General features: G+C 47.5%; 1 protein-coding gene across 1 annotated transcript; it reads right to left on the minus strand.

Annotated features, from left to right (window-relative positions):
* Nucleotides 1-786: 786 nt before the first annotated feature.
* LOC309346577 (uncharacterized protein) lies at nucleotides 787-23,971 on the minus strand. The gene is made up of 4 exons (XM_081870459.1): nucleotides 23,843-23,971; nucleotides 20,545-20,799; nucleotides 11,359-11,466; nucleotides 787-978 (listed from the first exon to the last, which is right to left on the minus strand). Exons 1-3 carry the CDS (start codon nucleotides 23,890-23,892, stop codon nucleotides 11,400-11,402), a joined length of 372 nt encoding a protein of 123 aa, XP_081726585.1. The 5' UTR covers nucleotides 23,893-23,971; the 3' UTR covers nucleotides 787-978; nucleotides 11,359-11,399.
* Between the last annotated feature and the right edge of the window lie 1,694 nt (nucleotides 23,972-25,665).

The following is a 25,665-nucleotide window of genomic DNA, read 5'->3' on the forward strand; positions in this document are numbered from 1 at the left end:
CCATCCCAGGTGTTAAAATGCCTTGAAGAGCTGGGAAAACTGGGGGAACGTTTGGTTACTTGGTTGTTTTGAGCTGGCTTCACAGAGAGTTTTAGGAGCAGAGGTTTGGGAGGTGTCAAGTAGAGTGCTGTGCTTTGTCTTGCTGGACTCTGGCATTGTGCTGACTCTGCCTTGAGACTAGGACCACTCATGGACATATGCTGGGAGATGTAGTTTGCAAAGAACTCTCTAACACCTATCTGCACCCTTTAAAAACTACAGTTTGCAAGATTCTTTGGGGGAAGCCCCAACTGCTAAAGTGGTAGTAAAGGTAAAGGGGTAAAGGGACCCCTGACCATTAGGTCCAGTCGTGGCCGACTCTGGGGTTGCGGCACTCATCTCGCTTTATTGGCCAAGGGAACCGGCTTACAGCTTCCGGGTCATGTGGCCAGCATGACTAAGCCACTTCTGGCAAACCAGAGCAGCGCAAAGAAACACCGTTTACCTTCCCACCGAAGCAGTACCTATTTATCTACTTGCACTTTGACGTGCTTTCGAACTGTTAGGTTGGCAGGAGCAGGGACCGAGCAATGGGATCTCACCCCGTCGCGGGGATTCGAACCGCTGACCTTCTGATCAGCAAGTCCTAGGCTCTGTGGTTTAACCCACAGTGCCACCCTCATCCCTGCTAAAGTGGTATAAGAGTGCTTTAAACGTACAGTCAGCACAAGGCTCTAGCAGTTGGCTCTTGTTTAATTGCACAGGCTGCTCCCAGGTAGGAAAGAAGAAGCAAAGGGGAAAAGCGAAGATGTTCCAATCATTTTATTAGAGCTACAAATAACACAGAGCCAGGCAGGGCCCAGGGAGAAAGAACAGCATCAAATGAGAAGCATCGTCCGTAGCAGAAAAGGTTGAAGCATGAAATCCAAGGAATTACCAAAGAATCCAGGCAAGCAAATTAGGTGGGTACTGCAGGCTCCTTTGGAGTCCACCTTGAAGCTGAAACAGGAAAAAGAAGGAAAAAGCCAAGTCAGTTCCAACTGTTGCCAACTGTGCCAGTATTTCCCCCCATATCCGCCCCGGTTTGGCATAAAGTTGAAGCCTTTAAACGACAACGGTTGCTTTGAAAATCATGACACACACACACAAAAAGGAACAAAACTCTGGAACTTCTATTTGTCTTGCCAGCTGAAATTTTAACTTCACTCAAAGAGAATTTGAAGGTATGAACAGTACTTCCTTCACAAAACAGCTTGAATCTGTATTAAGTGCACTTTAGTGGTGACACGGTCCTATCTTCAGCCCCTCCCTCCTCCATCCCTGGGAGAATCTCCTTTAAAGTGGGCTTCATGGTCTGATCCATTGCTGCCAAGCCCTTCCTCAAGCTCTCTTGTACCTGGCCCAATCCGGATCAGGGAGAGACCTGAATGCAAAGATGGTTCCTCCAGGCAGAGAGAGCAGGCTTGCAAAAGAAACGGCTCACTGTCCCTTTAAGCCCCCATCCTCTGTCTGATGGGGCTCCGATGAATGGGGAATTGAGTGAGCCAGTGGCAGCTGTTCTGCTTGGAACGGCCTGAGACATTTCCTTTGTGCTGCGGACATGTGGTCCGGCAGTGCTGAGCGGGAGGGAGGGGCTCCACTAGGAGAGCACTGGGGTTATGGGGCCTTTCGTGTGTAGATGCGCCTACGTGTTTTAAATGCGCAGGCACTGCTGCCCTTTTTAAATTTTCCACTTTTCTGGAAATAGGTGCCTTTGCAAATGCCCATTGGTGCATTTGTATGTATGGGGCTTTGCATGTAAGCAACATGTGTATCTTGAGGGGGTTTCAGGAATGCATTTGCAGCTGCATCAATGCTGACACCGATGCGCACAAATACACCCAGCGGCTGGTTCCTATTAACAGAAGTGCTGTGTTTGGAAAGAGACCAGGAGTCCTTAACAAGCTCCAATCCCGGGATACGATGCTGATTAATAACTATCACCATTACAGGGCTTCTTGTTGGTAGCACAGGAGATGCTGGGGCTCAAAGGTCTCTGCTGTTCCTCATTATTATGGCTGACCCCACACATCTCCTCTTCTCTCGCTTGTGGCAGTGGTCAGTGCCCTAATCCTCCTGGATGTGATGATTCCTTTGGATATCCTTAGGCAGCGTTCAAAAGTACTGTGGCAGGCATAAGGACTAGAAACTTGATTCTCATGAAGCTGGATTCTACACACAAGGCCACCTTTAGTACTTTGTTGCTGTTGCTCTCTGGCAGCAGTGTAGCAGACATCCAGCTCTGCTTGTTTATGCTGATAGGGATCAATGCATATAATCCCCTCCCAGCTTTCTCATGCACTCCTCCACTTTTCAGTGCATCCTTGGCTCTTTTCAAGGCTTGGTCTCCCAGGCACAGCTAGGAATGTCAGTCTCTGGAGTCACACTGCAGCTGCCAGTGCCCCAGAGGCAGGGTAGAATTTCAGGCTGGGGACAAGCTACATGAGCCTCGCCTTCTCCTCAAGTGCCTGATCCAGGATTTTACAGCATTTCTCACAGATGAGGAGGAAGGACATTACGTCAGCGGCTGTGCACTCTCACACACGCTAAACGTAGCAGTTCCTGCTGGAAGGGCAGTTCACAACCCTTGCGATCACAGCATTTAACCCTGCCTTAGTCCAAGCCAGATTCTGGCTGTTATGAACGGCAAAATATGTACATGCCCCACTTCTAAGACTGAACTCACATTTCAGTTCTTACTGGCTAAAATGAGAGGAGCTGAAGCCTGAAGCTGCCAAGTTCCCAATTTCTAAAAATGTGAAAAAGGAAGGTGAACTCTGTACATGCTCAGAGGCTTTCAAATGGGGCTTGCACAAAATAATTTCTCAATCAGTTGTGCTGCAGGTTCACAAGCGGTGGCAATGGGGAAGTTTTGGGTGTTCCACCTTAGGCAGCAAAATTACTTGCCCCAGCCCTGCTTGAAAACATAGAAAGAGCAACAAGAAGACTCAAAGTTAAACTGAAATCGGCTTACAATCTCATGATTTCCCAAACTTGTTCTCTGGATTTTATAAGGTATCCTAAAGGTGGATTCATTAACACTTTCCACATGTCCTGAATAATGCTGTTCACTCCATACTGCTGTGTACTTTGCCAGGGTGTCAGCAAGCAGGCTTTGGGGGGGGGGGAATGCTTATCACCTAGGATTTGAGCAAATATTTGCTTCTCTACAGGAGCCAGGATATGCAGCTCCTGTCTGCAGCCTCTGCATGAGCAACCAGTGGCACAGAGAGCATGCTATTATTTGAGAGACCAGAATACATCAGAATACAGACTAACTAGAGAGCCTAGGAGTCCCTGTTTCATAGAACCATAAAATCATAGAATCATAGCATTGGAAGGATACCAATGGGTCATCTAGTTCACCCCTGCAATGCAGGAATCACAGGTGTCACTGCTTATGGTTTTTTTTTTTTAGGCATTGGCTGCTGAACTTGGAAGCTTCATTTACAGTGTTCCAGCCCTGGGACTTGAGGAAAACAGCACAAATGATACCTCTGAGCATGTGTAGAGTACCTTTGCTTTATTGCTAGTTCCCATAAGGCAGGAAATTGACAAAAAAGAGCCTACCTGTGCTAGGTTTGAAGGAATTGCTGTTAAGATCCTGATCCATAGACTGTGAGGTCTCTGGCCTGAATCTCACATCTGCCCCCAACACAGCAGGTGATCTTTCACCCAGTTCTTTCTTAGCTGCACTTCTGCAATATGGGGGTAATACTGACCTACCTTGCAGGGTAGTCGTTCATGATGAATGAAACCATGCATGTGAAGCTTTCTGAACTTTCTTATGTTGCTCTAGACAACATTTGTGTGACTATTATGAAGTGGCCTCGGGGCCCCTCTGCTTCAGCATTCAGCCTCCCTTTAGGGGGGTCACAGCCCACTTCGACTTCCTTTCATTCATTTGTGGTCTTGAGGCCACAGCTGCTGTTGGGTGGAGAAGGGGGCACAGGAAAGCTCTCTCCCAGCAAACAAGGAAGAGGGGCCTGGCTGGTTGGTGGCTTCCAACGGGGGCGGAGGAAGCTGAGGAAGGAAACGGAAGCTGCTTTCCTCGGGGCTGACGCGCTTTGGCATGGCTGAGCCAGAAATGCGCTCACAGCTCAGTTGCGCCAAGCATTGCAACACCGTGAGTCCCCCTTCCTGACCAGAAGCCAGGAACAGAGCTGGGCTGGCCTCTGCTTCTGAGGGGCATGTCTGCACTGGCTGCATTTTGCCATCCCAAGCTTGTGGGGTGAGTCACCCTCTGAGTCACCAAGACATCTCACCTAGTCCCTGCTTGGGGGGGGGGTGAGAAACTGTTGACACAGTAAATAAAACAAGATGGGCACACTCTGAATTGGACGGACAACCATCAGGAAAGACGGCGTCAAAACAAGGAGTGGATTCCCAGGCAGAGAAGCTGGACTCTTTGTTCACATGCACTATGGGCCACAAGGGTCTCTAACACAGGCAGTGCTGTCTCCCGCTCAGTGTGGTTGTGGAAGCTGCTGCCCAGAGCAAGGGGGGAGGTGAGGCAGTGGCTGCTCCTTCCTGGATCTGTCCTGCTTGGTGCTGTGCCAGGCTGCACTGAGGATGCCTCCCCGCTTCCATCCTCACCCTGATAGAGAAACAGGCTAAGCAGTGCCCCCCTTTACTTCTAACGCTTCCCTCCTGCCCAGCGGGCAACTTGGTGATGCCAGAGGGAGGGAGGATGAACAGCGCTGCTGCTCCTTGCCATTGCAGATCACTTGCTGGCCTGAGCGGGCAAGCGGAAGATGCCAGCTGGGATAACTTCCACCGCCGCCACTGCTCTCTCCTGCTTAAGAGGATTATGTACTTTGAACTTAGGAAAAACACAGGCATGGTGCAAAGTGCCTGATGAAGCCACTCTCTGTACACATCAGAAAAACACTTGGGAAGTCCCCAGCTGAGTCATAATAAGCATCCTGGATGATCTTAGGCAAGCAACCATCTCTATTCCACAAACTGTTCCACTTTGGGGATGTTCTCTTGGCACCAACTGGTCATCCTTCGGTGCCAGGCAAATACAACTGTGGGGGGCGGGCATTTGGGCGGCACATGACATTATTAAATCTGCTTTTAATATGCTTTGGTAATTGCATTATTGTTTACTGGCTTGTAAATCACTCTAGAACTTTTCCGTGGGAAGTAGTATACAGTGGTACCTTGGGTTACAGATACTTCAGGTTACAGACGCTTCAGGTTACAGACTCCACTAACCCAGAAATAGTAACTTGGGTTAAGAACTTTGCTTCAGGATGAGAACAGAAATTGCGCAGAAGTGGCGCGGCAGCAGCGGGAGGCCCTATTAGCTAAAGTGGTACCTCAGGTTAAGAACAGTTTCAGGTTAAGAACGGACCTCCAGAACGAATTAAGTTCTTAACCCGAGGTACCACTGTACCGTATACATGGAATAACCCTAGCCCTAACCCTGGTTTCATTCCTCATGTCTATAACAAAATAGCAATGACCAAGTTTGTTCAGAGTTGTTGTGACTGAGGCAGCCTTCCTCAATGTGGTGCCTTTCAAGTGTCTTGGGACTAATTCCCATCAGCCTCAGCCAGCATGGCCAATGAGCAGGGATGGTTGGAGCTGTAGTTCAGCAGCATCTGCAGGACCACAGGCCTCCCAGCCCGGCTGCACACACTCTATTGCCTTTTAAAGACCTTTTGAAGCATATCCTTTTCCTCTAAGAATTCTGGGCACTGTCGTTTCTTAAGGCTGCTGAGAGTTGGAACTCTGTGAGGAGTAAATGACAGTACCCAGAATTCTTTGAGGGTAAGAATGTACTTCAAAAGTGCTTTCAAGGTATTGTGTGTATGTAGCCTTACTATTCTAAGCAGGACAGAATCACAACAACTGCTGGGGTGGGTGGAAGTTGGGAGTCTAACAGCACCTGAGGGTCCTCATGGGCTCCTCATCCCTGCATTAGATTTTTAAAGATAGGCTACTTAAACAAGTAAACATGGAATTAATATGTAGTTTATTAGCAGCTGCAAAATTATCACCTCCTGACCTCTGCCCTGAGAATTCTCCATTAGAGCTCAGTGTGCTCACCAAGCTACAATCTCCAGGAAGCTTTGGGGAAGCCACGGCATTAAATTAAATTACAGAAGTGTGCAGTGCTCTGAAAGGAATAGGGCGATGTGGCAAAAGCAACAGAGAGCAACAGAGAGAAGTTGACTGGGTGATGGGATGTGAAGAGTGGAGGCCCAGTTTCCTCCTAGCAAGTTCCCTCACTGCTGTTGTTTACACTACGGAGCCTGTCCCCCACACCCAGATGTAACCAGTTTGCTAGAGCCATCCCTAACTCTCTCCCAAAATCTGGAGGACCAAACGAGAGAGGGGGCAGGGCAGAGAGAGGATACCCGCCAAAGCCGCTGGCGGTGTGTAATGATTTTAGGATGAGGACAGCGGCAAAGGAAGTGGGAAATAAATCAAAGCGCTGCATTGGCACAGGACCCTCACAGGCAGGAAACTGACGAGAGGGGAAGGAAGAGGGACAGATTGAGGTCAGGAAAGCAGCTTGAAACATTCCAAGGTCAGCAGGAAGGCCTGGGAATCCAAGCGGAGATGGGGAAGAGGAAGTAATGAGGGGGAATGGGCCAGGAGGCCAGCAGGCCCTTATCTCTATGAGCCACGCATGTGCTCCAGGTTAGCGGGGGTGGGGGATGAAGATGGAGGTCTGGCAATGGACCAAGGCAAGTTCCACAAGGGCAGACAGGAGGCTGTCACTTAATATAAGATGTGGGTAATGAAGGCCATTTAAGAGCATATATAATAACATAAGATGAGCCTGCTGGATCAGACCAAGGGCCCATCTAGTCCAGCACCCTGTTCTCACAGGGGCCAACTAAGTGCTTATGGGAAGCTTGCAAGCAAGACATGAGCACAGCAGCCACTCTGCCCATCTGTGATCCCCTGCAACTAGTAGTCAGAGGTACAGAGGCAGACTTGCTTCGGGTCTTTCCCAACTAGCGACTAGGTCATGGGTTCTTGCCCATAAGCCTACAAGGATGTTCTGTTCACAACAGTCAAAAGAGCATAGATGCACGGACAGGAAAAGAAAAATTCTGAGCGAACCACTTTTTAATATCAATTTTAAATATGTGCCTTTTTATTTAGGCACTATTTCACCCCAAAAATCATGGTTTGTTTGTTTGTTTTTTAAAAGTAGGCACAGAAGTATTGGCAGATATTTTTAAAAGTGGGGGAGGCACATGCTTCAAAAATAGTGCCAACCTTGGGGCACTGTTTTTAAGAATATTTTTTTAATTTTTATGTTTCTTTTAAGTGCTGTTGCATGGATATTTGAATACTTAATGTGTGTGCATGCAGAACAAATGCTTTAGGGCAAACTAAACAATCAGTTTTAAAATTAAACTAAAATAAATTATGCTGACAAAATGGTGCTGAATGGAACCTTATGAGTCAGGGGTTGTGGAAGTGGTCTATGGATTTTCCTGGATTCGAAAAATCTAAGTAACTACCAGCCAGTTGCCAGTTTCCCCTTCTTGGGCAAGGTTCTTGAGCAGGTGGTCTGATTGGAGGAAACTGATTTTCTAGATCCATTTCAATCAGGTTTTAGGCCTGGTTTGGGCACAGAAACTGATTTGATTGCCCTTACGACGACCTCTGTCAGAAAGAGAGAGGCGAAATGTGTCCCTGTTAATTCTTCTCAACTTCTCAGAGGCTTTCTGTACCATCGACCATGGTATCCTCCTGGAGCGGCTGTTTGGATTAGGGGTTGGTGACACCAGTGAGGGGTGTGGCCCAGGGAAAGGAGGTGCGGCCTCTGCAGTCTCCAGAGGGCAAGGAAGAGAGAACATGGGATCATAGCAAGCTTTCTCAAACCGAGGTCCTGGGATAGCTCAGCTAGTAGAGCACGAGACTCTTAATCTCAGGTTTGTGGGTTTGAGCCCCACTTTGGGTGAAAGACTCCTGCATTGCAGGGGGTTGGATGAATGATCCCTGTGGTCGCTTCCAACTCTTCTGGGATTCTGTTCTACCTAGCTCTGTTCTGCCTACACGGACTGGCAGCAGCTCTTCAGGATTTCAGGCAGAGGTCTCTCCCAACCCTACCTGGGACCTTCTACATGCAAAGCAGATGCTCTGCTACTGAACTGCAGCCCATCCCTGGCCGGGGGCAGGAGCATGTTCCCTGCCTGTGTCCCTATCTCCATCAGGCCTGAGGTAACCCACTCCTGCAGTAGGCCGATACTTTCATGCACTGCTTTGGGGGGCTTTTCGAGGGGGGCATGTGATCGACAGCTGCTACCACATGGGGTGTCTTGGTGGCTGGTTAGATCTGGCAGGGCTCTGCTTCTGTGTCGTGGAGCTCTCCCACCAGCCACAGTGAAGGCAAACACGCCTTTCAGCCTGCTGTCTGTTAGCCAGCGTGGAAGCTGAGGCCCAGGCCTCTCTCCCCCCCCCCCCCGCCAGGCCTGTGCATCTGTGTGAGAGAGCGGCAAAGCCAGCCGCACCTGCTCTGCCTTTGCTCCCTCCCTCCACCAGCTCCCAGCAGGTGCAGCTGCAAGGGAGGAACAATCAAACATAGCGATGGTGGGTGGCACAAGTGTAAAATAACAGTGTGGCAAAAGTGGTGTTGGTGGGGAGAGGGGAGGGGAGGAGGGAAGGGGAGGTGAGGGGAAGGAGGTCCGGCTGAGCATAATGCAGCCATTCATAAGCTGCGACAGTAAGCATGCAGGGCCTAACAGCTGCTGGCGCATGGCGCATGGCATGGTGATGACCTGCGAGGGTCTCCCTGGATTGCTCCAGGGCGGTTTGAGAAGGAGGAGACTGGGGGCAGGGGTTGGGGTTGGACGGTGATGGTTATGCTCCTGTTTTCGTTTATTTATTTATTTTATGTATAGGTGTTGGTTTTTGTATTCTGAAACTATTATGAGCTGCCTTGAAAGGGCTTTTTGGCCCTGAAAGAGGGCATTAAAAATAATAGAGTAAGATGTTAACTTAAAGACATACCCATATTGAACTCCTACTGCCAGCGGACTACAGACTGCGTGTGATCGAGATCGCAGGTCACTGTGTGCATTATCCCATAATCTTTGCTTTAAAATCTTTCATAACCCTTCATAACGCCTTCATAACCTAGGTAATACAGTTGGGGGGGGGGAGGCAGACCAATAGAGGTGGCTTTTTTAGCCATGGTTTTCTGCCATTTGCTGACAAATTCCTCATTGGTCAGGTGTTGGTACAAACCCTTCCCTAGATTAAACACTGAAATCCTGAGCCAATGTTTTAGGGCAGCCCACCACGCTTTAGTTGAAACTGGGCATTCACCAGCTTCTAACAGAAGTACGGAGTTGGGGACGCAGTTGGGTACCTGCAGCAGAGATCGTAGAAATTTTGCCTGAAAGCCATCTAGCTTTGGCAGGTCCCCATTATGCCAGACATTTGCTGCGTACAGGAGCTGGGAAACGGGCTTTGCGTTGAAAACCCTTAAGGCTGCTGGAACATATTTTGTTGGGTCTCTGGACCGTAATAAAGATTGATTGATTGATTGATTGATTGATTGATTGATAAAAGAAAAAACGAAAGTATACTCTCTCTCTCTCTCTCTGGCAGTGTTGTAGAATATGCACAGAATTGTAGGGAAAGGTTTAAGGAACTGCAGGTTTGGTTTGAGAACAAAAGAGATTGAAAGAAAAGAGGAAAGAAGGTTTTTTAGAAATGTTTCTGAATGTTTTAATTAGCTGATTTTAACTGTTTCATTATTTCCGTAAACCACTTTGACTTGTGTTTGTTTTAAACAGCCAAGTGGTATGTATATTTGTTTAAAAAGTAAATAAAAAGCCTGCCAATTTTTGTTGCCAAATCTTATGAAATATGAACCAATAGTGGAGCGGATGTGCATAATTTGGGGTTGGATACCAGGAAGGGTGTGTGTGTGTGACAAATATCTGGCCTGTTACGAAGCATGCCTTCCCTGAAGGGTCCAGGAAGAGACTCACCCTGCAAACTCCAGAATGCCCCCTTGTGTTTCATACAACTTAGCCTGGGAAAACTCTCAGTATCACAAAGACAGAATAAATCCAATCTTCTTTTCAGTGCTTGATTATGGCCAAAAAGGTAGAGGAACTTTAAAAAGGAAATGTGCAAAACTCATCCTTCATACCGTTCTATAAACCACGGCTGGTGGGGGGGGGGATGGGACATGATTTCACAAAAGGTAAGAGGGCTCTTTGCCCTGGCAGATTCACAAAAGTTACAAATGCCAGCTCTCTTACTTTCTCATATATATATATATATATATATATATATATATATATATGCTTTCGTAGATTTTCACGGGTACAGGAATGCAGGTTTTGGTGTCCTCGGGTGTCTTCCCGTGTAAAAGTTGGGGTGTCTAGGCGACGTTTCGACGAGGTCTCACTCGTCATCTTCAGGCTGGTGCTTTCGGCTTCTTGTTACTGGAACAGAGCAGGATCTCAGTGTTTGAGTTCCTATAAATACTGTAGAGGGGGTGTGGTGTATAGCCTCCAATGTTCTGGGCAGAGAGGAAGTTCCCAGGCTAGTGTGCCTTTTCTTCTTTTGTTCCTTAATTACTTGAGAGATATCTTGAGTGATTTCTTGAGTGATATCCTGAGTACCACTTAGGTGGGTCATTAGGTGTAAAGACACAAAGACTTTAACAACTAATCCACACCTAATGACCCACCTAAGTGGTACTCAGGATATCACTCAAGAAATCACTCAAGATATCTCTCAAGTAATTAAGGAACAAAAGAAGAAAAGGCACACTAGCCTGGGAACTTCCTCTCTGCCCAGAACATTGGAGGCTATACACCACACCCCCTCTACAGTATTTATAGGAACTCAAACACTGAGATCCTGCTCTGTTCCAGTAACAAGAAGCCGAAAGCACCAGCCTGAAGATGACGAGTGAGACCTCGTCGAAACGTCGCCTAGACACCCCAACTTTTACACGGGAAGACACCCGAGGACACCATAACCTGCATATATATATATATATATATAGTTTGTGTGGGTTGTTTTCTTTGAGGTTGTTTTAATGGTTTGAATCGAGATGTTATTGTGGTTTTACATCTTCTCTCTGTTATCTGCCTCATTAATTCCTGTAATTATGGAGCAGAACGTGAATGTTCTATGTAGGTAGGTAGGTCTGTGCATATTCTTGAATGTTCATATACAAAGGAAGGGCCCCTTTCCACCTTCACAGCAGCCAGCAGGTGGAAGAGGTGGCTCTGTCCCCTTTGACCTCCTAGTTCTCCCAGGCAATTTACACCAGAGATTTCTCTGGCACCATCTGTTCCCTGGTGTGTGTTATAATTGAATTTGGAGGCCTTCGCTACTTACCTCTGAGTGCATGGCCCTGGGGCCAGAGTTCAGAAGTTCAGCTACAGGAAGTGGCGTTCTCTCTTGCCCAGGTAATAATGGTTCAGGTGCTGCCAGCGCTTTGTCCATCTGCAAAAGGGATATCATCCTAGATCAGGCCTAGGTTGCCAAATGACGGGAAGAGACTGTCCTGTCCTGCTCCTAGTGCTTTGGCCAGGGCTTGTATCCATGCTGTGAAAAACTCCAGCGACTGTAAAAGGTCCAGGAGCAGAGTCCAGTAGAAATGTTGACAACCTTATCCCCATAAGGCTGAGGTAATTAAACAGAAATTTGAGGGTAAGGACTATGCATGGTGTGCGTGGTGAATGATCCTGATTTGGGACATCCCCCCGCATATAAGCTTTGGATACCTTCTAGCAACAGAAATCAAGTGAATTAAACCAGTCCCAAGCAGAGCTGATAAACTGGCCCAGGCTTCCTCAACCTCGGCCCTCCAGATGTTTTTGGCCTACAACTCCCATGATCCCTAGCTAGTGGGACCAGTGGTCAGGGATGATGGGAACTGTAGTCTCAAAACATCTGAAGGGCCGAGGTTGAGGAAGCCTAAGCTGGGCCATGGGTAGGCAAACTAAGGCCTGGGGGGCCGGATCCGGCCCAATCGCCTTCTAAATCCAGCCTGCGGATGGTCTGGGAATCAGCGTGTTTTTACATGAGTAGAATGTGTCCTTTTATTTAAAATGCATCTCTGGGTTATTTGTGGGCATAGGAATTCGTTCATTCTTTTTTTCAAAATATAGTCCGGCCCCCCACAAGGTCTGAGGGACAGTGGACCGGCCCCCTGCTGAAAAAGTTTGCTCACCCCTGACTATGGGCACCTGACAGCCGAGTATGTTTGGCAAAGTGAAACAGCATTGTAGGATGAATAGAATGTGTTATAATATTGCAGTCCGATGTGTGAGAGAGGAGATGGTGGAAAGGAAGGTGTCCCTGGTGCAGGAGGGAAATGGGAAAAGAAAAAATAGCCTCAAATTATTCTGTTAAGGAATAAAGCTGAACCAGTTATTCTCCCACCCCCCGCTGGTTGAGCACCAGAGCTGCTATATGAGCTCCGCTTATTTTCTGCCTGTCCTTTTGAGGGTGTTTTGATACTCAAAGTCAGTGGTGTGCCTGAGTAATTTAATTATTTGAGTGAATACTGAGTAATCACGTATTCTGGAGAAAGTGACTAGTAATGTAGGTTACAAGGTTCAGTCTTCAGCCAGGAATAGAATGGATTACGCAAGTGCAAGAGAAGACGGGTGAGGCCCAAGCAATTAACACTGAGACCCGCAAGTGGTGAGAATGAAGCCACCTTTGAATGGCTGTTGCTGGGAATCCAGAACTGGACAGAGTGGCACAAAGGCTGCCTTTTCATGAGACACTGATGGCCTCTTAATTCGGTTTGTGCTTAAACCAACACACGGTTAAGTCTCAACTACCCAAATGAGCATTTAGAGAGCCAGTGTGGTGTAGTGGTTAAGAGAGATAGACTCGTAATCTGGGGAACCGGGTTTGCGTCTCCACTCCTCCACATGCAGCTGCTGGGTGACCTTGGGCTAGTCACACTTCTCTGAAGTCTCTCAGCCCCACTCACCTCACAGAGTGTTTGTTGTGGGGGAGGAAGGGAAAGGAGAATGTTAGCCGCTTTGAGACTCCCTAGGGTAGTGATAAAGCGGGATATCAAATCCAAACTCTTCTTCTTTTTCTTCTTTCTTCCCAAACTTGCTTGGGATCACTGCCATGGCTGCAGCTGTCCGTAGATAAGTGGTCAATTCGCACAAGAATTTCTTCATGTGGTTGTATTCCTCAAGGACACTGATCACATGGAGATAAAGTGTGTCCTTCTTAAAATTGTTTGTGTGCATGAACTGCCCCTTAGATCCAAAATGGACTTTGGACTGGGGCACCCCTTTGTGCTCATCCCTTGAAATAACTGCAGGGTTAAATGGTTGCTTGCATGAATTGGCCATCACACAGGTTACCCCAGACAGGATTGCCTGGGGCTTGGCTCTTACAATTTTAACTGAGTATGTCCATGAGTCTGCCTTTCCCACAGAAACGGGGAACCTGAGGACCAAATTTCCTGAGGGTCACGTGACAGTGGTGAGAAGGGCCAGAGGGAAACATTGGCAGGATAACAGATGTGACTCTTAACTTTTGTACAGTACTGCATTCCAGCCATGCAAAAGCAAGTGGATTGTACACTGATGCCGCCGCTATATCTAGGCAAGCAAAGGGCATGGTCAGAGTTGAAGGACACATTCCAGCCAGGCAAAGCTACTTGAGGAGGGTGCAGAGCAGGGCCTGGGAAGAGTGCCAAGGACCAGATAGAGAAGCCTGGAGGGTCACATTTGATCCCCAGTTCTGCATTTCCCCATCCTTGCCTTAAAGATAAAGCTTGTTGTGAACCTATCTCCCACCCATCTTGAAATCTCTTTGCTTCCTTTCCTACTGAAATGGTGCCCCCAAATTGCAAGCGCGTATGGTGTAGTGGTTAAGAGCGGTAGTCTCGTAATCTGGGGAACCGGGTTCGCGTCTCTGCTCCTCCACATGCAGCTGCTGGGTGATCTTGGGCCAGTCACACTTCTTTGTAGTCTCTCAGCCCCACTCACCTCACAGTGTGTTTGTTGTGGGGGAGGAAGGGAAAGGAGAATGTTAGCCGCTTTGAGACTCCTTAAAGGGAGTGAAAGGCGGGATATCAAATCCAAACTACTCTTCTTCTTCTTCTTCTTCTTCTTCTTCTTCTTCTTCTTCTTCTTCTTCTTCTTCTTCTTCTTCTTCAACTAATGGGTTTCAGTCTCGGACCAGGATGAATCACAGAGCTGTTCACCCGAGGAAGAAACAGAAGAGCTGCTTCTTGGTTGCTGGATGGGCTTCCCTCCCTTTCTCTCACGGGAGCTGAAGGCAGTTTAACGAATTCAGTTTCATAACAGGAGAAAGCTTGGAGGTTGTTAAGTATTTATAGGAAGCGTCAGGAGCTGGCTTAGCGAAGTTCCCTCTCTGTTTATGAGTCTCCCCCTCAAGTCCATCTGCTCTCCTTGAGCCACGCCTGGTGCGGTAATTCGGTAAAGAGCCATCTGCTCTCGCAGGCGATCTGTTTGCTCTTGCATCGCTTTGTGGTGGAAATGGCAGCGGCTGCTGTGGCTACGCCTGTTCCCTTCCCAGGCTGAAGAGTCTGGTGTCTCTTCCCTGTGTGCTCCGTGTCCCAAGGCACACAGCACTGCACGGCTTGCCGAGTTTGATGGAGCGAAGCAGGTGTGCATGGGCCTGGCGCTGAAGGACCAGGCTAAAAATATGCAGCCGGCTTTTATTGCGGTCCAGCACTGCCAGGCAAGCTCCAAATCTTAGTGTACAAATGTACAACCTGCAAAGCCCATTTTCACCTTTAGATGTCAGGCCTTTTGCACATTTTTCAGGGGCTCCCAGGGCCTCTTTTTAAAGTGTACACCTAGAAATGTCGAGTGTGAATTTCATTGGATGTCCGTGAATTCTGGTGTTATGTGGAAGGGAAAAAAACTTTTCTCTCCGTGTGACATGCATAATTTTATAAACTTCTACCATGCCACCTCTTACTTGCATTTTCTCTAAACTAAAAAGTCCCAAATGCTGCCACTTTTCCAAGTGGCAAGCAGTACCTTTGGGCAGCATGAATGGCAGAAGAACGAGAGACAGATGAATCGGATCCCCTGAGGGAAGTTCCCCCTCGATCACTGGCCAGGCAAGAGACTCTCTGCCTGTGGAATGCTGAAAAGAAGGAGCAGCTCTCCCTTCTCAGCCCTGGCTGTGCTATGTGGTCTCCCCTCCCAGTGCCCCCCTCCTCACTGCCTGCTGCTGCTATTTCAAAGGGCAGGTGGCTGTTCACATCTCCCGCTTTGATCTGCTCCCTTCCTTCTAACCTGGAGGGACCACCTGCCTCGCTCCTTCATAAAGCTGCTGTTAGTCTTCCTGCTGGCCCAGACTTGGGGGCCTCCCCATCAAGAAAGAGAAAATTCTCCAATTAATGTCATTTTACCTGCCTCAGGAGCTTGACTCCACATGCTCTGTCTGCATCCTGCTGAATCGGCAGGGAGCTAGCACCTCCAGTTGGCTAGCAGGAGCCCCCTGAGGCCTATTTGGCCCTGAAAAGGGATTTTTGGCATCCTCGTGAGGTTTACCATCAGCCATAGCAATTAAGTGGTACCTCCAAGTGCTGCAGCACTATACCTTTGAGGACTAGATGCTGGAGAAAAGCCATAGACACTTTTGCATTCTTCCCTCCTTGCAAGCTTCCACAGGACTCACCTGGCCAGCCACTGTTCTTGGTAAACCTTCCTAGATAGCTCAGTTGGTTAGAGTGTGGTGCTAACAGCACCAAGGTTACAGGTTTGGTTCCCGTATGGGACAGCTGCATATTCCTGCATTGCAGGGGGTTGGACCAGATGATCCTCAGGGTCCCTTCCAACCCTACACTTCTATGATGATTCCTTTGTGCTACATCTGCTTAACCACAAGCTTAATATGAGTCAACAGTGTAATGCAGCAGTAAAAAAAGTTAATGCTATTTCTAGGCTGTATCAAGACGTATAGTGTCCAGATCAAGGGAAGTAAAAGTTCCACTCTATTCTGCCTTGGTTAGACCACACGTAGAGTGCTGTGCCCAGGTCTGGGCATCACAATTTAAGAAGTATATTGACAAGTTGGAAGGTGTGCAGAGGAGGGCGACCAAGATGATCAAGGGTCTGGAAAGCTAGCCTTATGAGGAACGGTTGAAGGAGCTGGGTATGTTTAGGATGGAAAAGAGGAGACTGAGGTGAGATACGACAGCCATCTTCACATATCTAAAGGGCTGTCAGATGGAGCAAGCTTGTTTTCTCCTGCTCTGGAGGGCAGGACACGAACCAGGGGCTTCAAGTTACAAGAAAGGAGATTCTGACTAAACATATGGAAAAACTTCCTGAAAGTAAGAGCTGTTTGACATTGGAATGGATTCCCTTGGAAGGCGGTGGGCTCTCTTTTCTTAGAGGTTTTTAGGCAGAGGTTGGATGGCCATCTGATCAAGTTGAAACTCCTACATTGCAGGGGATGAACTCAATGACCCTCTGAGTCCCTTCCAACTCTACAATTCTGTGATTTACAAGGCAGCAAGGCCACATGGCACCCCTTTCCCAGGTTGCTATACTCCTAGGATCAGTGCCTTTTTTCGGGGGGGGGTGGACGCAGAGGTATGCATATCCCAAAGTCTCCAGGTTTGCCACCCAACCACCTGGTGGCAAAGGGAGGTCTTTAATCTCCAGGTGAGCAAGAACACCTTCCTTACCTAGACTCCCTAAGTAGGTGAGAAGGAATGATTCCTTCACTTCAGCTGAACTTGGGAACACCCCTTAATTTCCGACTGGTGACATATTTGCTCATTTGTCACATTTTGTATTTTTTGTTTGTTTTGATGTGTCATGCTTAATGCCATCCAATGCCCCCAGGTCTCAGGTATGGGCCCTAACAGCTCAGGATCTAGGATGCTCCTGACGTGACAATCTTAACCCCACTGCCACCACCTCCATAGTGGCTACTTTGAGGCACAGCCTCGTGGGTGTGTTCTCCTGTGGCAGAGCATGCAACTCAACCTGGGTTTGAGCCCCACATTGGGCAAAACATTCCTGCATTGCAGGGGTTGACTAATGACTCTGGTGGTCCCTTCCAACTCCACAATTCTATGGCTCTATGAATGGGGAGCCAGTTTTTTTTGCAAGCAGTGTTAGGAAGAGGCACCCAGGAAAAAATCCTGGCAGGTGGCGTGCCTTGGGTCAGGTTGTTCCACCTCCCACCCGGAGGTTCTTGCCTCCTGCCTCCTCTGGGCTGCCAATGGCGTGCTCCACAGCGACTGGGCCACCAGGCTCTCTGGGTACCTCTCTTCAGCTTTCTCTCACTCCTACTCTACCCCATCCTCTTTCTGGACCTGGCAGCTTCTCAAGTCTCCATGAAAGGCAGGACAGATGGAGACAGCAGAGGAGCTCATCTGGGGCCAGGAAGCATGAAAGCAGCAGCAGCAGCAGGAAGAGGCCAAGGCTCCTGTTATGGGGGGCGGGAAGACAGAGGAGAGTAGGAAAAAGCAGAAAAAGGGGGAGACCCAAAAAATAAGAGAGCAGCAAAAGAGTGCGGCAAGGGAGGGTGTGGTAGTATGGACTGAAGGCCAGAGCAAGAAGGGGCAGAAAAGCACTTAGAAAGACCAGAGGAGAGGGCTGAGAAGGTAGAGGGGGCCCACCTGGCTTTTCCCTTGGGCTCCACAGCCTTGCCAACCAGCAGTCGGGTTGGCCACCTGTCAATGGGGGCTTTCTTATTAGCTCATTTTCTTTCCTGCCTTTTTTGAGTTCTGGTGGCAAAGGGATCAGGAATGATCAAACAAACCCCAATACCTCCTCACACTGGCCCTCATACTCATGTAAGGGGACAAGCACCTCTCACTCTCCTGGGTGAAAAAATGAAAAAAAAAAAATGAAAGAAAGGCGAGGATAAGAATGGGGGAATAAGGGGGGGGGGGGGAATTAGGTGGGATGGGAACAGAAACGCCAGGCAGACTTTGAAGGCAAGGTACAAACTCATTTCAATATATTCTGACAGGCTGGTTTAAAAAGCATTTCCTGGTTTATGAAAATGATATACAGGTGGTACATGACACCAGTCAAGCTTGCAAAAATATATCATCTGCCCGATAATAAGTGTTGGAAGTGTAAAGAAAATGAAGGTACATTCTTTCACCTTTGGTGGACGTGCCCAAGGATTAAGGCTTTCTGGGAAATGATATACAATGAAATGAAAAGGGTATTTAAGTATACCTTCTTGAAGAAACCAGAGGCCTTTCTCCTGGGCATGGTCGGCCAATTGGTGCCAAAAAAGGATAGAACTTTCTTTATGTACGCCACAACAGCAGCAAGAATACTCATCGCAAAGTACTGGAAGACACAAGATTTACCCACCCTGGAAGAATGGCAGATGAAAGTAATGGACTATATGGAACTGGCGGAAATGACTGGCAGAATCCGAGACCAGGGAGAAGAGTCGGTGGAAGAAGATTGGAAAAAATTCAAAGACTATTTGCAGAAACATTGTAAAATTAATGAAAGTTAAAATGAAGTTGGATTGAAACGAATTGGTTTTAGTACTAAGGCTAGAATGAATTCGCAAAAATAGGTTGATAATAGATGAAAATATAAAGTTACAGTATATTAAGATATTGGATTAAGAATAAAATAAAGAGGGGAAGGATTTGCTGAACTAAATATGTGAATTGGAACACAGAAAAGGGAGGTGTGAGGGGGTCAGGGAAATAAGTAAACGAAGTATAAGTTATGAAAAGATGAACTTGTTTTTAACTGTTTGTTTTTTCTATTTTCTATTTTTTACTTTTCTTTTTTTCTCTCTCTGTTGATATTTACTTTGTAATCTACTTATTTTTAAAAAAATCTTAATAAATATATTATAAAAAAATAAAAATAAAAAGCATTTCCTGTTGATTAAGCATCAGGTTTCTAATTGTTTGATCAATCAATTTAAAGGTCATTTTGCACATGATCAACACATCCTGTCTTTTTTGAAATGTGGAAAGAATGTTGAATAAAGTCATGGCTGATTGTTCTAGAAGAAAAGGCCATTCTGAATACTTTTGGATGGTGAACAAGGGTGCCTATAACCGTCAGTGCCACCTACTGAAATTGGCTCCCAGAGACCAGTGGATTCAGACTTCCATTGCTTGATCTGCTAATTAAGCTTGGCTCCCACTTCTGTTTACATGAAATACAGATCTGTCAATCCATAATTTGAGGAGCCCTTCTGAGCCCTGGGAGTGACACTTCTGTTTGCTTGTTTGTAAAATGCTAAATCTCTGGATGATTGATGCTAAGATGAAATGTGAGACGCACATTTACAGCATAATTCAATGTTTTAATTCCTTGTTTTCTCCTGCATGCATTTTCATGGGAAGAGAGGAGGAGAATACATCAGATCCTCCAGAATGATCTCTGATTATCTCCTTTCCACAGTGAAACACCCCCATGAAAGATAGAGTCCATTCAGCACTTCAGGCTGAAACCTCAGCCAGGGGCCAGGAAATGTACAAAGCACAGTGCAATGCAATCTCTCCTTTGAAGACTGGCTGTGCTTTACTAATATCTCTGTTTGCTTGTGGGCACGTATGTCTGGACCGACTCCTATATGTGCTCTTTCAGAAGGTTTCAGTTCTTTCCCATGGGAGGACACAGAGATGCAACACCTCCTCCTCCAATCTGGAGGCAACAGGATCAGTCCAGCAAAGACAAAACTTCTCCCAGGTAACCATCCTGGCAGAATATTAAAAGGCAAGCCTTGCTCTGACCAATGACACACGAGTTAAGAGCATGACATCACCAGGACAATCACTCATTGGCTTAAAGACCATGGAAGGCAGGATGCGGTTTCCCAGCAACTGCTAAGAGCTAATTAACACTTTAGTGGGGTGGCTGGCATTAAAACAGGCAAGGAGAGAGGGATGGGTTTATTTCTTGCAATGGAGTGATTGCCAGGAGTCGGAACCCCACAAAAACGGTGTGTTGAAGTGGGGGTGGGGAGCATATCTGTCTTTTTGCTGTGGCACTGCTTGTATCTGAAAGAGCCTTCCCTCAAGTCCTGTCCGGCTTGGCTTTTAGATACTCAGAAAAGATAGTTTTTTTGTACCCCTTTCCTGCTCTGTCACAAACACAACCTCTCATCCTGCTTGTTGCATTTCATCTCTAAAGGGGTAGTATTTTGGGGGGTGGGATGTGTGTGCACGTTTATCTCTCTTGTGTGTTGATAGCGGGGAGACCACAGTACTAAACAGGATCGGAAGGGAATTATTTGACCAGCACAGATTTCCCTAACCTGGCGCCCTCCAGATGTTTTGGACCACAACACCCAACTGCAATGGATGTGCTGGCTGGGGCTGGTGGGAGTTGTAGTCCTAAACATCTGGAGGGTGCCAGGTTATGGAGCGCTGGGCTAGCTGCTTGCCCCCTTTGACTGTTTCCCAGAGCAAGTGATACAGGAGGAGTCATTTCAACAAGTGGGCAACTTGAAAGCCACCAAACTCATCCCGGGAGAAATCTAACCCCGATGGGAATGAATGATGCAGACTGATGGCCAAGGGCTCAGTTACAATGCTCCCCTGTGCTCCATACTCACATGAGCTTGTGCCTGTATTGGCCTGCATTTGGCGTGTGAACAGACTCCACTTCTGAAACGCCAGTATTCCCAGGGAGGATCAAGAGCCGCTTGGTGGGGGTGTGCCACGCGCTGCCAGCTGGGTAGCGCCTCTGGGGGCTGATCCAGTAATCCTGCAGGCCGCGGTGGCTGGAGTAGTGAGCAGGGTGCAGGCTGACTAGCCTCTTCCAGGGCATCTCCACTATGACCCGGCGAGGAGAAGGCGCCCGTGGCCTCCTGCAGCAACAAGAGCGGGAGAGAGACTCAGAAGAGGCCAAATGCTTTCTTCAGTTAGACGTTGCCGAGAGGCATTAATTAAATTGCTATCACTTACATAGAATACAGGGTTGCATCCGGCTTAGCTTTACTCTGAGTACTCCTGTTGAAATTAATGGGCCAGGCTTGGTCCTGTTCATTAATTTCAATGAACTGGACCAAGCCTGGAGACTGTGGCCAAGTGAGCTGTGTGCTTCCTTGCTCAGCCTGTTGCCCAGGTGTGGCTCCCTGGGAATGAGCAGTCCTCCTCCTTCTCTTGTTTCTTAAGCTTTTTTCTCTCTCTCTTATTTTTATACATAATTTTTATTACATTTTCTGTTTTACACTTTATAATATTCATTTAAACAACCTTAAAATGTCAGCGCCTTCCCTTCTTCTCTTTCCATGGTTCATTTTGCATATCATAAATTCCTGCATATTTTACATAAACTAAACCATTCAGTATTCCATTATTACATCCAACAAAACTTGTTTACACTGTTGAATTAATGCTGCAAACGTTTTCAAGTGTACACAATTTCCCCCCATATATTCAATAAACATTTCCCAATCTTCTTTAAATGTGTGTTTTTCTTGTTCTCTTATTCTATATATTAGGTCTGGAAGCTGCGCATATTCTATCAGTTTAAGATGCCATTCTTCTTTAATTGTGACCTCGCTCGTTTTCCATTTTTGGGCTAACAAAAATGGGCTGCAATGGTGGCATACATAAATAACCTTTTTTGACACCTGGGAATTTCCATCTGAATTATCCCCAACAAAAAGGACTCTAGAGGTTTTGGTTTTTTTTGAAAAGTACTTCTAAACATTTTTTTTTTAATTCATTCTCTCTTGTTAAACCAGACAGCCCATCAAATCCGGAACTCTTTCAAATACAGAGGACTAGATAGTTCACTTGGTTAAAACATGGTGCTGATGATGTCAACATTGCAAGTTTGATCTCCATATGAGACGGCTGCATATTCCTGCACTTGCCGGGGTTGGATTAGAATTAGATGATCCTCCGAGTCTTTTCCAACTCTATGATTTATGACTGTTCTCTGTAAAGTAGGGCGCTTGGCCACCAGACTTCACACACAATGAAACTGTCACAGAGGCATCATGTGCAACGACCACAGTGCTCCAATGACAGATCTTGTATGTAAGGGAGGACAGGGTGGTGGCAGCAGCAGCAATGGGGAAATCTGGTCCCTCTGACTATACACTGGTCTCATTGCTAGAAATATTTTTGTCAAACGAATATTGTGCCTACCCAAGGTGGCAAATACACATTAGTTTAAGGGAGGAAATGAAATAATGTCATTTAAACAAGAATAGCATACATCTCCCCACAGTGGGGAAGGCTGTGCCTGGGTGACCTTCAAGGCCTCTCCTGCTCTCCCTTCTTATAGGTCTTTCTCTTTAAAACTGGACTTGGTTCATCCTTCAAACAGGGGAGACTTTAAAATAGCAGACTGACCTCTGTAAAACGGCAACCTTGCCAACAGTCCCTACTTATACACAGACTGCCTGGCCCACTAAATTACTACAGCCAGCCCAGAACAAGGGGGAAAGGCCAGCGGAAGAGCAAGCTGATCAGGCGCATGGGGTGGCGCGTGTGTCCTGCGCCCAGGGACGGGGCCAGCCGTTTGTGGGGGCGGGCCCAGCTGACTGTGGGGGCAGGGCCAGCCGGGGCAGGACACTCTGTGGGGCCTCTGAGGAGTCTGCCTGCCTCCTTCCACTTAGCCGCCACACAGCTGAGGGGGAGATGGCGGGCATACCGTTTGGGGCAGTGTGGAGCCTGTGGGCGCTCAAGCCACTGCGTCACTCCCAGGAGAGACGCATGGCTTGGGCATGCTGCAGGCCCCACGGTGAGTGGCCCCCAACATTTTGTCACCCCCCTCAGTAGTGACACCCTGGGCGGACCACTCCCACCACACACCCCTTCCTCCACTCCTGGGAAAGACTTCTCTCCAAAGATGCCCTGGGACCTCTCATTTTAGAAATTCACTACAATGCTCCGGATTCTGTAACTTATTTGTTTTTATCCTTGAAAATGTATAAAGACAACTTTTGGGGGCGGGTGGATAGTGGTGGCTGGAAGAGCCCCCAAGGTGGTGGCTCAGCAAAGATACTAGAAATACAGGTTTTAAAATAATGGCAATAATTTAAAATCAAAATAGCGCAGATGTAAAGATGCACAGTCAGCCACAAGTCCAAGGGAGAATTTGACCAGAGTGGAACTGCTTCCACATACCCTGAAGGCCTATTGGAATAAGATGTTAAACATAAGAACCTAAGAAAAGATGGCTGGATCAGACCAATGGCCCATCTAGCCCTGCATCCTGTTCTCACAGTGGCCAACCAGATGCCTGTGGGAATTCAAGCACTAAAGTATTCACCCTTCCTGTGGTTTTCTGCGGCTAGTATTCAGAAGCCTTGCTGCCTCCAGTTGTGAAGGCAGAGCACAGCCATCACGGCCAGTAACCATCCATGTTCGTTATCATCTGTTTTTCTTTTCTTTTTAAGTTAACAGGGAAGGGTGGGCTTCCCATGCAAGGCTGGGCCAAAACATTTGGCTGCTGTTAACTCTTCTCAAACAGTCTGAATATCCAGCCTCTGACTGAATATGGCTGTTCTACTAAGCAAAGGCACTTCTGCCTTTTCCTGTATTAAGTCTTCAGCTTACCCCCCCCCCCCCATGTTTTGCTGTGTCTGCAGCAGGGACCTTGTTTATTTTCTCCACCTAAGACCTCCCTAACCTGGCTCCCCCCAAAAGCTTTGGGCTACATGCAATTCCCACCATCCCTAAGCAAAACAGTAGTCCAAAACAACTGGTGGTGGTTGTAGGTACAGCTAAAAATTCAAAATAGGCTTAGGAGAAAGAAAAAGGCTGTTCAGGGACTTTTTCTGGCAATTACCAGTAGGTCCAAGGCAAAAGTCTGCCCCGCCCCATTCTGAATGGTGGGTGTTTGTCCAGCCACCCTCCCTCTGCCCCAATGATAAGTATAGCAAGGATACATACCGAGCAAGGATATAATTCACCACAAAGAGGGCTGTTTCAGGAAACATCATTTTCCTGCTTATCTGCTGGTGGTTCTTAAGAGACAACCAAACCTCCTATCCTTCAATGACTCCCAAGTCCAGGTTGTAACCTATCTTTAAATGCACTGGATAGGACTTCAAGAATAGCCGCTGCCTCTGGGGTCTGGCCTCGTGTTGTTTGAAAGGCTATACTCCCTCAGGTCTCAGGCCCCACAGCCAGGAGAGAGGAATCTACCCAGCTCTGAAGGCAGAGAAGTCCTGAGAAGTGGATGGTGTGTATCACCATCAGAAGAAGAAGAAGTGTTTGGATTTGATATCCCACCTTTCACTCCCTCAAAGCGGCTAACATTCTCCTTTCCCTTACTCCCCCACAACAAACACTCTGTGAGGTGAGTGGGGCTGAGAGACTTCAAAGAAGTGTGACTAGCCCAAGGTCACCCAGCAGCTGCATGTGGAGGAGCGGAGACGCGAACCCGGTTCCCCAGATTACGAGACTACCGCTCTTAACCACTACACCACACTGGCTCTCAGGTGCGGATATAGCTAAGTTCACTCTGATTCTCTGAGCAAGGAGAAGTTCCAGGGGACACAGCCCTCCTCTGCTGTTGCTCCAGACCTCAGCAACCCGTGTTCAGGCACTAAGGGTTGCCTGACCTCAGGTCTGGCCTGCAGTCTCCTGGTTTGCCTGGCCTGTCCAGGTGGCAGGTTGAGGGCTTGAATGGTGGGTGAGAGTGCCTTTAATCATTTTTTTTTAAAAATACTAATAAGGCCCAGACATGCAGATTGCAAGCTTCAGCCCAGAATGTAAAAGGTAAAGGAACCCCTGACCATTAGGTCCAGTCGTGGCCGACTCTGGGGTTGCGGCACTCATCTCGCTTTATTGGCTGAGGGAGCCGGCGTACAGCTTCCGGGTCATGTGGCCAGAGCAGCGCACGGAAACGCCGTTTACCTTCCCGCCGGAGCGGTACCTATTTATCTACTTGCACTTTGACGTGCTTTTGAACTGCTAGGTGGGCAAGGGCTGGGACCGAGCAACGGGAACTCACTCCATCGTAGGGATTCGAACTGCCGACCTTCTGATTGGCAAGTCCCTGGCTGCAAATTGTTCCATACAGTGAGTGCATGGTGGGGGGAGGTCTTCTCTCCCCCACTCCTCTCTTCCAGTTAAACTTCTTCTCCAGGTCCTGCCACATGACTTCACCAGGAGATGCCCTAATTACATCACCAGTGACTGCCCCTTTCGTGTGAGGTCAGATCTGGGCCCTGAAATCTTTGGATCTGGAATGGTCTTGACCTGGCAATGCTCTCTATACCTGAAGATGCCAAAGAGCCACTGTGACTAGTAGCCGCTGATAATTCTCCCCACTAAACTAGCACAGCTGATTCATTCACCCCCAGATTCTATTCCTCTGAACCAAGAAGTTTGTGGCTGAAATCTCACAGCTATGAACTCAATGGGTATCCTTAGGCCAGGCCCTGATTTCTCAACCTCAGCCTCCCAGCAGCAATATGACGATGATTAATTCTGTAGTAGTAATAATAAAAATAATAATAATTACTACCCTATAGGGCTGTTGTGAGATAATGTAGGCTAAGTGCTTTGAACACTCAAAATGTGCTATAATGCCAAGTATTATTACTTTTCTGCCCCAAGTGGCTGCATGATGAGACTTCAGAAGTATGCTCCAGATTCCTTTTCCAAGGTCAATTCAGGCTTGTCGGATCTACTGTGTTTTTTACTTAGAAGATCCACCAACTGGATCCTTGGTGCAATACATGTAACACACTCAGCATTAAAGAATT

This window comes from Podarcis erhardii, assembly GCF_964252035.2.
Source record: "Podarcis erhardii genome assembly, chromosome: 7".
NCBI lineage: Eukaryota > Metazoa > Chordata > Lepidosauria > Squamata > Lacertidae > Podarcis > Podarcis erhardii.